The sequence below is a fragment of the Falco rusticolus genome, chromosome 6, assembly GCF_015220075.1.
Source record: "Falco rusticolus isolate bFalRus1 chromosome 6, bFalRus1.pri, whole genome shotgun sequence".
In the NCBI taxonomy this organism is placed as follows: domain Eukaryota; kingdom Metazoa; phylum Chordata; class Aves; order Falconiformes; family Falconidae; genus Falco; species Falco rusticolus.
The window spans coordinates 29,690,541-29,705,806 of record NC_051192.1 but is presented as its reverse complement, the minus strand read 5'-3'; the positions used below and the strand labels follow the sequence as shown (position 1 = coordinate 29,705,806).

The window sequence follows — 15,266 nt, the reverse complement described above, 5'->3', positions numbered from 1 at the left end:
GCAGTTATGTAAAAATTGGATGAGTCCACTGCTATCAAGACATAGGGAATAAAATACAACAGTATAAATAATGTATTTGGCAGTAAGGAATTAATGCATTATTAAGATCAGGGTAGCAACTAGGCAATTGCCTGAGGGCATTGTACATAATAAGGAGTTACAAAAAAGCCAACTACAGCTCAAGTTTATAAATCAGAATCTAAGTAGAATAAAATTTATAAATCAAATAAAATCAGCTGCACCTAGTCTCGATTTACAAGTATTTGTACAGTATACAGGACTGACAGTATCTGTATTCTTAAGGAGATTCTGCAACATTAGACTATCCATAAAGGGGCAAATTCTGATCTCGTGAATACCAGAGGAACTCAGTACACCACTTTCAATGAAAAACAGAACTTCTAGGATAAGAAAAAAAAATGCCCCCAGGTAGTAGCAAATGCATGCTGTTACAACAGAGAGGACTTCACAGAATGCTGACTTTTCCCTTTGAGCCTCATGATTTACTTTGAGCAAGTCTTTTTCCTCCACCTGTTAGCTGTACTGTTAGCTGTACAGTAGCGGTGGTAGCAGGGGCTCCTCCTTGCCGGGGGAAACGCCGGTGAGAGGCAGCACAGCAGTTCCTCCCTGCACACAGTGAAGTGACCTCATGGGATCACCCGACACCTGTGGTGCTTTTCAAGGCTGTGTAGGCTGGTCCGTGCCACCCAGCCAGCGATGGGGCCTGAAGAAACGCTGTGGGCCTTTCGCTGAAACTGAAATACCAACTGCAAGTTACAATGTCAGAGGGTTACAACTGGCTTTTTGTGGTCAGTTTGTGGGGTTTTGTCTCCTGTTGTTGGCTCACAGCCAGTCTGCGACTAATCACTCATCTGTGGTCCCAGCCCTGCAGAATTAATATCCTCCACATAGCAGGTATTTTTATTATTAAGTCTTGCACTGCATGGCCCTGCACCTCAGATTGGAGGAGGATGACACGGGCAATGCCCTTACTCCAATGCCATCATCGTGACTGCGTTGTTGGTGTTCGGTACCCATTTCGCAGCTGCTGTGGGAACTGGTCTACGGCTGCATGAGCAGAGGTGTCCCCTTTTGCAAAGTTTCGGCATATTTTTTGTCTTAAATTGTGCAGCAGACTTAACAAAACAACTTTTATAACTGTAAAAAGCATTGCTTCCTTGTTTGTATGCCATAGCATAATGCTGTCAAGCATTCAGCTTTGGATTTGTAATATTTTGGAGAACTAGTTCTAAATAAACAAAAACAAAGGGAGACTGGTAGGTTTAAGCTGATTGAGTGTCCTTTAGTGTTGAAACATGTTTGATTTAAGCACAGAAAGATCCATTAATGCCTATTTATGATCTATTTTTAGAGTAATTCCAAGCAATTACTATTCATATGACTCAAGCACTCAGGCTGAATTCTAGCCAAGCAATAAAAGGAGATTTTTATAATGCCAGAGAGACTCTTGAGCAGATTTAGAGGAAAATACAAATCAACTGTTAGCATGATAAAGCCACATACACTAACTCAGTTTCTGGAGCTCTTGATAACTTGATAATTTAGGAAACCTGGAAAATCAGACAAACACCAGCACATTGGTGCAGCACCGCTGGCTTTGTCATGTCTGGGGCTCCACGCTGCTACGGTGCAGGGAGAGGCTGGAAATGACCTCACCAGTCTCCATTCCCTTTTTACTCTCAGCAGTGAAGTATGTGAGAAATACTGATGCGAAGTTTCCTGTGGTGACATCAGGCAGAGAGATGGACAGATGCATATGCTGCCAAACAATCTTAGAGGTGAATTCACGTTCGTAAAATCTCTTGCTCTCACAGACTCAGGAACTTCCTTTCCTTTCTTCCCATGTGGACTTTAAATGAGCCACAGTCTCATCTTCCTTCTTTCCCCAGTTCTGCTCCTCCTGACACTACCTTTCCCCCATGTGTCTAATTTTTTTTCCACCCTTTCTTTTCCTGTTTCAGGATTCTACTGGGAATAGTGCTGCAGCGCCGGGCAGAGCAGCTGGGAGGGAGGGCTGGGCAAGGCAGCTGCACTCAGTAACCTCTGCCAAATAAGCCCTTCAACATCATACACGTGTGTTGCCCCAGATTAATTCTAGGTTGATTGATTGTTTCTGGAAGGCAGCTGGGGGAGTGTTTTTGTGTCCAAATGATGGCAGTGAATATCAGGATACCTGAGCTAGCCATAGGGGAATGGCAGGATAAGACAGAGCGTGCACAGGAGACCCCTTATCATTCTGAAGCAGCACCTGGGGGACAGGTAAGATACCTGAGGGGGATTAATGGCATTTCTGCTTAGCCACTTGGAAGATGTTGTAGGTTAACCATCACAAGGGAAAGGAGTCCTCAGCACAGTGAAAATTTATGCCCTGCAGTCAAGATTTACACTTCAGGAAAATAATTTCAGGTGAAGAAAACAAAAGGAAACAGGCAAGGAAACTAGTGACCCCGCTTTCATAAAGCATTTATTTTTTTTTTTTTATTTGAAAACATTATACAGGCATTACATTGCCACAGCCAGTCCATATAGGTGCATGCAAATATCAAAATGGAGAAAGGTTTGTTCAGCTTTTTGATGCAGGATTTGGGGTTGGGGCCTTATTTGCTTGGTTTTGGTTTTGGTTTGTATTTCCATCTGCGGTGTCAAGATTGGTGTGCTTTATTATGGCATTTAACAATAAAATCCTACCCATGGGGTAAAATTTATATTTGTAGCTAGCTCAGGAATACTAAATGGTTTTTTAAAAAAGGAAAGAAAACGATACTACACGCTTGTCAAAATGTTAATAGCACAAGTTAGCAATCTCTACACTATACATTGAAACTTCTTATGACACAGTGGTGCAAAATTTTTCAATTGCTTGGTCTATCATTGTGTGTTTTGAAACTTTACAGCTGGAACAAAGACAAGGTCTGTCTCCCAGTGAAGGTTTTCATCCAGTCGCAGAAAACTACATCAGTCTTGCTAAGGGCTGCTCAGGGCCAGCAGCGTATCAGAGTTTCAGTTTGTTCAGGCAAGGAGCTGTACAGAGCTAGAGCCGTCCTATGCAATCCAGAGTAGCTGCCGGTTAGAAAGCTGAACCTTTGCTGGTGCATACTGAGGTCTCGAACTGCAGAAAACAAGCAGGCAGAAGTAATGTTTTCCTTTACTAGACCTCAGTTTTTCAGTCAAGACAGTTACTTGTAAAGCTATACTACTGTTTTCTTTTGAGGTCCATCCAGCACTGGCACATTGGTGCTAATCCAAGCATCCACCTTGTTTAACGGGAGACGCAGACAGCGAAGCAGCCTCACTTTGCACATCAAACTCCTCCTGTGTGAGTAACACAGGGGATGGCGGCTGGGCGCAGAGTGCACACCAAAACATTCATAGCTTATTTCCGTACAACAGAGCCTTTTAAAATAGCTTATAAAAATTGCTTCAGATGGCCCCTCTCTGTCACCTGTGGATCGCAAACCCTTGTTAAGTAGAAACTCCCAGCCCAGTTACCCAGCTGGGAGATGCCGCCTGCCCAGCTGTTTCTGAGAAGACTCAAACATCTACAAGTTAGTGTCAGAAAAATGAGGAGGGGGAGGCGGAAGGACTACAAACATTTGGCTTAAAAATAAATACTAATAATGAAATTAATCAAAACAATTATGCAAAAGGAAGGAATTGCAAACATGAAACAAACACACACGCACGCAATCCTCAAGGTTCTCAGACCAACACAGGGACTAATGTTCAGAGAAAGGTATTTAATTGGTATAAAAGGTAGCAAAAAAGACTGAGATGACAGGTGCCCGCCAGTGCGCCTCCGGGTACCTGAGGGAGCTGCGGTGGCTGTAACCAGAGCCGCTGCTCCCGGGGAATGTAGGAAACCCACCTCAAGTCAAAGCTCTGCCAAGGCTTGACATGAGGATGCTTGCTGGCCCCTGTGCATGAGGGCTTCACCTGACCATGCACTTCCCACCTGGACTTCTACCCCACAGACCTTACCCTGAAGCATCAGGTGATCTTTCTTGGGTGGTTTTAAATTTTTTAATCCTGTAGGATTTAGACTTTCCTCAATATCCTCAGAATACGAACTCTGTTTCTCTGTGTGATTTTTTTTTTTAAAAATCTTCAACAGTTTAAGAGAAAAAAGCTTGGAAATATGAGTGCTACAAAGATTAAATAGACAGAAGGCAGGGAAAAAAGTCCTACATTTGTTATGGGTTTAAAACCAAACCATCTTAACCGAAGCTTTTGGCCCAGTTCTGGGCATGGTTTGGCAATAGCGCAGACCCTTCCCTCAGCTGCAGCAGGATCATGACAGACAACCTAAACACAGTGGTACAGAAATCGCCTCTTCTCCTCCACTGCAAGAATAACGTACAACATACTTCTGCTGTTCAACAGCATTTTCCTATTTGCCACTTCATGTACATTATGCATACATACTTCTCCCAGTCTGCTTCAGGGAAGTCCCTTCTATATTAAAGCAGAACAGGACTATAAAAGATGAATGCTACCTGAGCAGAAATTTATCCTGCTTGGTTGAACTGTGTGGCCTTTCTAATCTCCGGAGTACAGATTGATTTTTTTTCTCTTTTTTAAATAGAAATAGGTAAGTTGTATTTTTCAAACATGAAGCCCTACATTTTCACTTGAGACAGACTTCTTCAGCAAAGTAACATTTAAATCAAATTAATCTTCTATGCCCACAAGCAAAATATTCATCAGCCCTGCCATAAACTCCATTTTCAAATACAATGAATGTATACACACTTTTACAGCACTATTGTGTACTTCTTAAACTCCTTCCTTCTGAAGATCCTGAAGCATTTTAAAATAACTTGGTCCCATAGCACCCCTGTGAGGTAGGTAAAATCCCATTATGCCCGTATATACAGATTGGAAAACTCACCACACAGAAGGTAAGTCATGCCCAAGGATCACTCAGAGACGTGGCAGACCTGTGAATTAAACCAAGCTCTCCTGGATCCCTCTCCTATCTGTTCGATGTAAGATCCTCTCTCCTTCCTTAATTTTAAATTAAAAATAGACGATGGATGTTGAAATACTGATCTCCTTTTACTGGGCTCTCAGAAGAGCAAACATACAGGCAGAGATGGATTTTTTTCCCCATTCTGATAAGGCTCCTGGAGCAGAAGTACAATTGTGGAGCACACCCTTACTGTTTTCACATGTCCCCAGGAATGTAAGAAAACTCCTGAATTCTTCTGCTAGTTTTGTAGTTAATGAAAAATAATTGGCTGCACCCTGCCAGTAGAAACACCTTTGCGCTACTGCAGCAACACCAGCAGATGGTCCAGTCTTTCTGCTCATGAATTCCTTGCTTAATCTTCCTGATTTTTACAGTTTGTGGGTTTTGGTGAAAAACTGACACATTTCTAAATAGCTATTGTTAGAATAATGAACCACAGGAGACTAAGCAAATGGGAACAGCAGAAGGCGCCCTCGATGCACTGAGTATCTAAAATAAGTGCCTGGATCCACATGATGTGTCATCTTACCATGCAGAGGTACAATACATAGGAAACTAGAAAATGTGGTTTTCTTTTTATAGATTAAAATTTAAAAAGTAAGAAATCTGTGTTAAGTCATGACTACAGAGAAGCTAAATCCCTGTCAGCTGATGCAGGACCTCAGCCGCTAGGAAATCTGCCATGGATCGTAGAGAGGTCAATGCTTGAGTACTTCACTTCTGCAAATATAGAAAGGCTAAAATGCTTGCCTTATACCTATTCCTAGAATAGAGACGGATATTCTAAGTTGTCCCTTCTCTGGATTCATGGAACAGATTACCTAGAAAGGGCAACGAGACAGTGAGCACAGATGAATTCATTGTCTTTCTCTCACCAAATCCAAGGTGCTGGCAAAAATGCATCAGGGTGTTGCTACCACAACTCACTCATCTATTTTGGGCAAACAAACAAATCTTAGAGAGAAATTAACAGTGACTGCACAAGTGTATTTGCTATAAAAAGGCGGCTTTTCCACAACTGGTGTGGCTTAAGCATAATATCGCTCAGTGGGTGCAAAACCACCCTTCTATGAATTCCTTTTAATTTCAGCTTATATATTGAGTACCTTTCTCAGGCAGTTTGACATTAACTGAATCATATGCAGCAGTTTGTATCGCAAACATGCTGCTCTTATCGTAAACGAGGGACTGGCATCTCCTTGCAATGAACACCCTGGAACAATTATTTGTATTTTTACGAGCTTTCCTTATTTGCTACCTTGCAGCTCACCAGTGTAACTGCACCTGGTAAATACCTTTCTCTATGTACAATACAGAGATAATGGATATACGAGCTCCACTGAATCATCAGTAGGTGATGAACAGCCCTGGGTTTAAGCAACTCTAACGTGAGGCTCCTCTTCTGTCTCCTGCCCCAGGCTGGTGTATGTTACTGAAGGCTCCAGCTGGCCGGTGGCTGGCACGTCTACAACAGGTCCTGAAGGGTTTCGAAACTGCTTGTACACCCGAGGATCTTGGGCTACATAGGTGGACGTGGAGGAGTAGAGCACCAGCCCAACAAGGATAGTGAAGAATGACAACAAGTAAAGTCCTGAAAACTAAGCAGAAATAAGAGTAGAGTCATTAGACACAGCACCAGTTATCCTGAGTTCGTGAAGACTCACAGCCAAGGGCAGGCACAGATCCCTGTTTTGGCATGCACTGCACAGACCAAAGCCCCTGTCACTGGGATGTTGAATTTTTATGGCAATGTCTCTTTGAAAGTTGATTTGCTCCCATCCTGTATGCCATAACCAACAACTAACTGGTGCCTTCCCATGGCCTGGGCATATTAAGTATTGACAAGGTGGACTTGGGAAAGCTGAATTCTGGTCACAGACCCAAAGCTGATTTTGTCATGCTTTTAGACAAGCCAGCTACTTCTCCGAGTCCAAGTTTCTCTAGCTCCAGTGCGGGATACTATCATCTGCGGTTGTCTGACAAGTAGTGGACAAATCTGAAGTTAATTACAGCTAAACCACACGTCTATGAAGTATAACATGCTGTTGGTAATATAAAAAATATCAGTAAATAAACATTTAAACAAGCATTTTAAATGTATACACTTTAAAAATATGTATAGTAATAAAGGCACTTAAAAACCCTGCCTGCAGCTTCTCTGGCTTGTAAACAGAAAGCAGATGCTGGAAGATTTGATGTGAGTTTGGACAGGATGAACTTCAGCTGCGAAACACGCTCTGGGTTGATTGACTTCAAGAGGTTTGAAAGTATGGATGGAGGGCAGTTAACTGAAAGCTCAAGTACACATATTTTGGCACACAGCTTCACTAGATCAGAGGTCAGCCTGAATTTTCTAACATATCCAGACTCAATGTGCCCAGACTAAAAATACAACACAACTTTTTTGGCAATATGTTAGTCCCTGCAGATAAAGGTAAAGGCAAAGGCAGGGTTTCAAAAGCACAGACCATTTGATATCAGCTGTAGCTACTGGGTGCCTGCTATGGAGGAGACACAAATGTCTGTAAGCCCATATGACTGGTTCCCTGATCTTAGACTACAAGTTCTTTCTTCTTGCCTGTTGTATGTGAGAAGCCACGAAGGACAGATTGCACAGCCACCTTGTAGGTGGGGATATGGAACTGATTTGTACGCAAAATGCCGGTATTCTGCAACTGTCAGGGATCCGTACTTCAGCACCAACAACTAGATGCAACCTGCTATTAGCTGCTTTGTGAGGTACTTCACTATTTTACATGAAGGTGTCTGCAAGCCAACAGACTATGCTTTGATGGATGACCAGTTTGTTTCCTCTGGATCACTTTAGCATGGCAAAAATTGGATAGACTGGACTGCTTTTTAGCAATTCTGCTTTTTATAGTTAAAGAAATAATCATTGTGGAGAACAAAAATTTTACTTAAGATAATTTTGGAGTGATGTTAATTCATTGCCATTTAATAAACCTACGAAACCTGCGTCCAGCTTCCCACCGAAGGAAACATCTGGCTTTTTTAAGAATCCACAGTATCTTTGAAAGCTTTGGACATATACCCTGTGGTGATATATCTGTATGTGTTCTTATTTCACACAGCTAGTATGCATTTCCCACAACTAGTATGCACGTTTTAGAAGGAAAGGATTGTTATGAGGAAAGTTTAAAGTGTGTCAGATGGATTACAGGGTAGGAAGAGTTCTGCTCTTTACCAGCTGTTAACTGCTTTTTTCCAGGAATGTCACCAGGTCTTCATGTGTCATCTGGCAGTATGATCTGATGTAATCATCCCTCTGTCCCACCAGCCACAAAGAGAGTGTTGAGCCTCACCATGCATCTGCTGAAGGATTCCTCCCATGTGACACAGCTCTGAGAGGACTGTTTAGGCTTAGATCTCCCCCATGTGGCAATCAAACCCAAGTCAATAATTTCAAAGCATTTTCCAATTGATTTTTTTTCCCCATTTTCGGTTTAATTTTGCCCTCAGCACTTTCCCCTCCCCATTCCTCTTTGCACGCGAACTTGGGTACCCTTGGCAGCAGTGAACTTGACTAAGCTGAAGCAAAACTCAGGAGTCAAATAAATCTAGTTTCCCAAGCCAGGAACTAGTTTCCTAGTTTCTTACTGTCTTTCCTTCCCACCTTATGCCTGAATTTCTCACACTGGACAGCCAGTTGGCTTGCTCCCCTGTATAAGGAGAGTGCCAGCCAGATTTGGGATTCCCTTGTGTCCTGCTGTGAGGATTCAGTGGGGCTTCCATCAGTTAAATGTGCTCTTTTTCTTGCTCTAGGCGCTGCCCAGCCAAAACCAATTCACTGTTGCTTTACTTCATGGCTCCAGCTCTATCATAGCCTTTTCCTCCTGGCCATACCTCCCATTCCTCTCTCAGGGGCTTCCTGCCAGTGGGCTCTTTCACCCGATAATATTCCCTCCATGGCGATGTCCCCCCGCCCAGTGGCAGCCCTCCAGCCTGGGAGAAAAGGTTTGGACGAAGCTGGGGGAAATCTAAAGAAAGGCCTGTGAATCATTTGTCTTTGTAATCTATGCACAGCTAGGGCAAAGAGACCTGGATCCTAACAGCCCTGTAACAATTCCGTCTTTATCTTCCTTAGAAACAAGTTAAGGTGCAGGCTGAATTGTTTTCTGCAGCACTGAAGTAGAAGGGCTGTTAGTAAGTTTAATATAGGAATTTATGCGGTAGGTATATGAGAAATCTCTGAGTTTTGTCAATACTCTGTCAGATTGGCCCAAAGGCCCTTGAAATTAACAGGTATTTTACTCCTATTAAAATGGCAGTGAATTCAGCAGCGTGAAGGGAGAATGAAGACTTAGTTAATCAAATACAAAATGTGTTGTTCACTGTACTGTGTTCCTCAGACTCTAGCTGAAATCTTTTTATTTTATTGAAGACAGGATTTCCAGGCACACTCTACTGCTGTGTCTACATATAGGTTTTGGAGTTTTTTTCACCTTGACCTGCAAACCTCATCTGCTGAGACTCACTATTAATAGACATCAAGAGAGACTCAAAACCAGCAGAAAGGGCTATTTGTAAGAAATGAAGTGAGGGAAGATCATTTTTCATTGCTACCCTTGACACAACTGCAGTACCAAACTGCAGGCTCTCAGGAAGTGTGCAGTTCCTCTCTTTGGCTAAAAAGCTACTTCAGAATGATATTGTTCTTCATTTTTCTGACTTATCTCTAATTTTCTACAGAAACATATTTCCTCCAAGAAAAAATACTTTTAAAAATAGTATTTGTACTCCAAATGCCACTTTCCTCGATGTTAAGCAGGATAACTATAAGCTGTTCAAAGAGTAACACAGTCAGAAATTGTTTAGCTCAGATTAGCTAATGGCTGTCACACACGCTAAAGTAAGCAACCAAAAAAAAATTCATGTTTCTATATCATTAAATGATTTCACTATAGATTTTGTATCTACACTTACAGGTACACATGTATATAAGCTTGCTTATCAGGTAGTTTATTGAAAGACCAGATGACTTTGTGATTAAATCAATGATCTAACACTCTCAAGTCCTGGGACTGATTTTCAGCCTATAAATTTCTTTTGTGAACCAAAATGATTGTAGATGACCCTCAGTTTTTCACCCATTTAAAAGGGACAGTAACACTTGGTTACAGAATAAAGATGGGTTTACATAAAAAATAGGGATATCATCCTCTGAGGAGGATCCTTTGCAGAGCGAAACTAGGTGCCTTAGTTTCAACAACATTTCCAATTTCATCGCTGACATGAAAAGCATCTGCCAATACTTACTCAGTAGTCAAATCAAACGGTTAAACCAGCCCTATAGATTTCACCATGGCTGGTCTGACCTGACATCTGGGTGTCTATAAATGCTTTCTCAACTGAAAATACTCAATATGGAACACACAATGTTATTTACAAACATTAAAAAATTACGAAGACATAAAAAATATATCTTCTCTAGATGTTATTTAGTACCTGTGGTGAAAATGGCTTACACTACACTACCATTAATTTTCAGCATATAAAATGCAAATTTTAGGTGCCTGTCGATTTGAAGATTAACATACAAAGCAAACCCTAGAAAAATGTAACAAGATAACATGTGTAAAAAGATTTGCTCAGTCTACCAAAACCTGCAATGATTCTAGGTGAGTGGATGTTTGTGGTATGTATCTAAGAGATGCTCCTTAGGGACCCAGTACTGGAATGCATTCACCCAGTCAGGCTTAGCAGAAGAGCTAATGGCATCTGATGGCTTAGCTGCAGGAGTCTTGCTCCTCGCTCCGCTATGTGCCACTGCAGAACCCCACCAGAAAACCACCGTGGCAGCCCAGTGTAGCTGGCCACAAAAAATATAGGGTAGAATCAGTCTGACTGTTATCCACACACAAAGTCCTTTACATTAAAAAAGAACAAAACCCAAACACATCTGCAGTGTTTTTTTGTGGCTGTTGTTGATTATTTTTTTTTTAATAAAATATAACAGTGCTACACACAATTGCAGATGAAGTTTACAAACCCATTTGAAATTTAGTTTATACACAGTATTTTTGTTCCAAGTGAATCAAAGCTGTGCATTTTGGGAGTAAGTCAAGCATCACAAGATTTCTAAAGTTAAGAAGATGAATATATAGGCTCCTCAAAACTTAGGATTTTTAAAAATCCAGAATGAACTATTAAACCTTTCAAATTTTACTCCCCACTAGTTCTTATTCTCTACTTATTATGTCTCTGTGCAAAACTTGTCTTTCATATATCCTTAAACCATTATTGTTAAAACCCTTCTATATTTCCACTTGAGATTCCTATGCTTTAAAGTAATCCACTTGAAAAGGCAGGTGCAAAAGAAACTTCTTGATGGGGAACAAACAGCGCATCTGATTTTGTTATCTTGAATAGTGATAAGACAGTAACAGCAGAAGAAAAATTGAAAGAAAAACTGTTCAGAAGGCAGTAAATTCGTGGCTGGGTCTGGAGAGAGCAAGTCATTCTTCAGTACACAGATCATGAATTTAGAAGGGAAAGCAGGAAGAAAGGGCATAGCAGAATCACTGCACACCCAGCTACGGAACGCTGCACTGACTGACTGCTGCAGAGGGAATTTGCAGACAAGTAGTTCTGACTGTCACAGATGTCCACATCCATGTTACCACTGACACTAGTGTGAAACAATATCCAAAGTGACAAAACGAGACAGATGTGAGTCTGCAGAAAGCCTACACAAAGAGACACAATGATTTGCTAATTTTGGTTTTTCACTCAGCTATCATGATAATGATCATGACGGCTATTACAATGGTTATGAAAATGCAAATTCCCTTTTACTCGGTCCATTGAACTGGAAATAGTCTGCAGGAGCAGACTATTGGAGCTGGTTTTTGCTGGAGCAGACTATTGGAGCTGCAGCAGTCCAGTTCCATTTGTATATCACAACAGCAGCCATAGACTGAATCTCTTGGTAGGAAACGTGAAGCCCAGCTCCTAGCCTATGGCAACCCAACCGTGCTCTGTAAGTCCTTAAAAGGAACTTTTTGTTATAGGACTAACTGAGAAATTAGAATTGTCATGTTTCACATATTGAGTGATAAAGTATGAAACGGAATAACTACCTTTTCCCCTGCCTCATCTAGAAATTCTGCACATTTTCACAAAAATGAATAAAGAGATCAGCTCTATTAATTCAGATTTTAAACCTTAGAGAGATGCGATCTCCTCAGAATTGCACTGACGAGGAGAGACAAAAATATATTTATCAGGTGGAATTCATTTAGCCCCGCATTTGTGTTGACACCCTGTGTGCTCTCCAGACAGGCAGTTCCCACCGCTGTCTTATTCCAATCAGTGGGTCTGTGCAGTCTGATGAACCTCTCTGTTTTCTGAACTAATTCAGTTTGTAGCATACGCCACAGAGCCCATCAAAGCTAATGCCGACAGGGGTTCCTGCACCGACTTATGTCTTTTCCCCCTGGGTAATTTCACACATGAGTACCTGAGCAGGATGAGTGAAGGGAGTTTAAACCAAATTTCTCTCATTATCTTTTATATAGCAAACAGACATTTCCACTCAGTTTGATGAATTGATCGAGGGACTGAGCTTCTTTTCACACAGTTTTCTATTTTTGCCTCCAATATAGCAAATGAAGTTCACCATCACCAAGTGCAGAAGCTGTGCTGTGGGATGCACACACTCTCCGGCCAGCAGCAGTACCAGCAGTACCAGGAAGGGTGAGGGCTCTGAGAGCTCTGAATGTGCAGAGTGCTTCCACTCGGGTAGCTAGATATTATAGACATATTACTTTATTAATAGGAATGGGAGCCAGCATCCTAGTCATAGCTCACAGTGCTCTCTGGTGACTCCCTTGGCCCAGACTCACAAGGAGCAGGCCAAATTTGTCTTAGGTTGGGACTGTGACTCAGTCAGTCTGTTGCTGACTATTTTTGTCCCAGTCTGCCAGGAAGATGTCCCTTTGGGCTTCAGGATCTGCGCTGCTCTATGGCGAAAACAATCTGCTGGCTCAGCCTCAATTACTGCTGTCTGCCTTCGGGGGTGAGAGATAAAGACCCGACCTTTAGCTGATCGCTGATCCCAGGTGGCAGTTATGGGCAAAATATTTCCTAGGAATATATAGATACCCTTCTAAATGTACTACAGAACTAAGCTCTAGGCAGGTGATGATACATCTTTGTCATCAACAGAAATTGGGGCAGCCACCAACACTGAAACAGTATTTTGTAAAACCCAAATGGTACCAAACACCAGAAGGGCTGCAGTAAGTTTTCCAGACTGCATTCAAACAGATAAAACTCATCTACCTGAACCTTTATATGTCCTGACAGATGTCTCAGATCTTTAATCTAGAGATCCCTAAAGGGACCCAAACCACTGGGATATGGTTTAGCATGCCTTCTCAGCTCTCCAGTTGCAGGAGCTTGAACGCCTGAGCAGAAGTGTTGGTTCTTTTGCCGAGAAGGGTACCAAGGGGTGCTGGGCAGCTTCAGTAACTATGACAACTTCTGGGCAGCAGGTCTGTCCACTACCAGCAGGATTACATTGTCTTCACATTTTAATGACCCCTGGCTATTTCCAAGGAAAACTGTAAGGATATAGTCTTAAGTGATGACTTAAGGTCTTATCTTGCCCTCCGAACTCTGTTGGGATGGTAAGTGAAATTTGTAGCTAGTTCTTCCACATCTTTTTTCTTTTTTTTACTGTCCATTGGCAGTCACATAAGAAGCTTTTCACTGGATGAAGGACGTTTCAGCTGCAGGCATGTCTCAACACATCACTGTTGCTCATGCTGGCCAGAAGCCACAGCAAGAAGCATCTGGCTTGCTTCAAAACCAGTGAAAACCTGACATTGGTTTCATTGCCATTTGGTGAAAACAAAGGAGCCAAAGGAAGTTTTGCCTCTGTCATTTCACACATGAAAGAAAGACCATACTCTTCAATTCCTGCTGCCTGCTTGCATCCTCAATGTGCTCTAACTCCGATGAAATGCTGTCCATTACTACAGCTCATGCTGAAGAGCAAATGTTGCATAGAAATTGTAATGTGAAGTGATCGTATGACACATTTTCTCTATTTTCCAGTTGATTCTCAAAGATCCTGTTCTAGTGTTTGCATGTTTTACTTAGGTAAAACATAGTGGTCCATGACTTCTGTCATATAGCAGCACCCTCTGTTTCAGTCCTTGCATGGCATTTGCTGGTGGGCAGTTTAACTGGTAAGACAGTGGTGAACAGGAAAGTCCTAAGCTCTTAGATGTTGAGGTTATCTACATAGGAGAAAAGTCAGGAGGGGGTTATTGGAAACCTGTCACCAGAAATTCTGTTAAAATCTGGGAAACGTCATCGTTTTCCTGGAATTCATTGGTGGAATAAAACAAACTTACAGAGAAAACTGATAGCATTTGGAGAAATATCTCTGAGTCTGATGTAGGCAGCTGTAAGGCAAATACTGGTTTTGAACAAATCTGCATGATTTCATGCTTCTCAAATGGTATCATTAGAAAAATTTCATAACAGGCTGTCTTTTCTAAATACATGCCTATTAGGGCAAAATGTTTGCTTGAAATGGCTGATCTTCCTTTCCTGGGTGTTGGGAGAGAAGGGAATGCTGCTTTCTCTTCTGTTTCCCTTTGTTGCCTCTTGCCATCAGATGTGGAGAAAAAATGAGCCTGTGTTCAGTACCCCTGCGGTACCAGCAGTTTGTTTAATTAAAAAGTGCAAGGTAGAATGAGTCCTTCAATCTGTTTTAATCTTATCTACATCAGAGAGATTTTTATGTGAAGTTAAAACACTTATAATACACTGCTCTAAATTCCTGTGAGCATCCTTACTGTGAGATGAGGGGGGCTTCGTTTCTGGTTATTTTATGTCAATCACTTGACAAGACAGTGGTAAAGCAGTTATCCTTTTAAATGTTCTTAATACAAGAAGGAGGAGCACGACAGAAATGCTTATAAAAATCTCCCCACTTTTACCTTTCAATATTCTTTGCTGGTTTGCTCTATCAGCTGTCAGCTGCCATGTGTCTTTCTGATTTTGTGTGTATTTTAATATAGTAGCAGCTGTCTGTTGTACTTGATTGTTACAGTATATGAGGCTAATTGTGTTCAGTGCATTCAAAACCAAGGTTACAATAATTAATTCATCTTGGATCCTTTGTTTCTATTTTTCTGCTAAATCCAACAATATATTCCTGCAGTGAACGCCTCCCAGAATGGCGTTCTTTTCTCTCAGCCATACAAATGGGTAGAACTCCTACCCTGGGAAGCAATGAACA

At 41.6% G+C, this 15,266-nt stretch overlaps 1 protein-coding gene across 1 annotated transcript in view; it reads right to left on the bottom strand.

Moving 5' to 3' along the window:
• Nucleotides 1-2,467: 2,467 nt before the first annotated feature.
• The window catches only part of SLC35F1 (solute carrier family 35 member F1), a 253,858-nt gene continuing 241,059 nt past the window's right edge, over nucleotides 2,468-15,266 (bottom strand). The window contains exon 8 of the mRNA XM_037392937.1: nucleotides 2,468-6,588. Coding sequence (XP_037248834.1) covers nucleotides 6,364-6,588 — 225 coding nt within the window. The 3' untranslated portion in view covers nucleotides 2,468-6,363. The remainder of the gene's footprint in view (nucleotides 6,589-15,266) is intronic.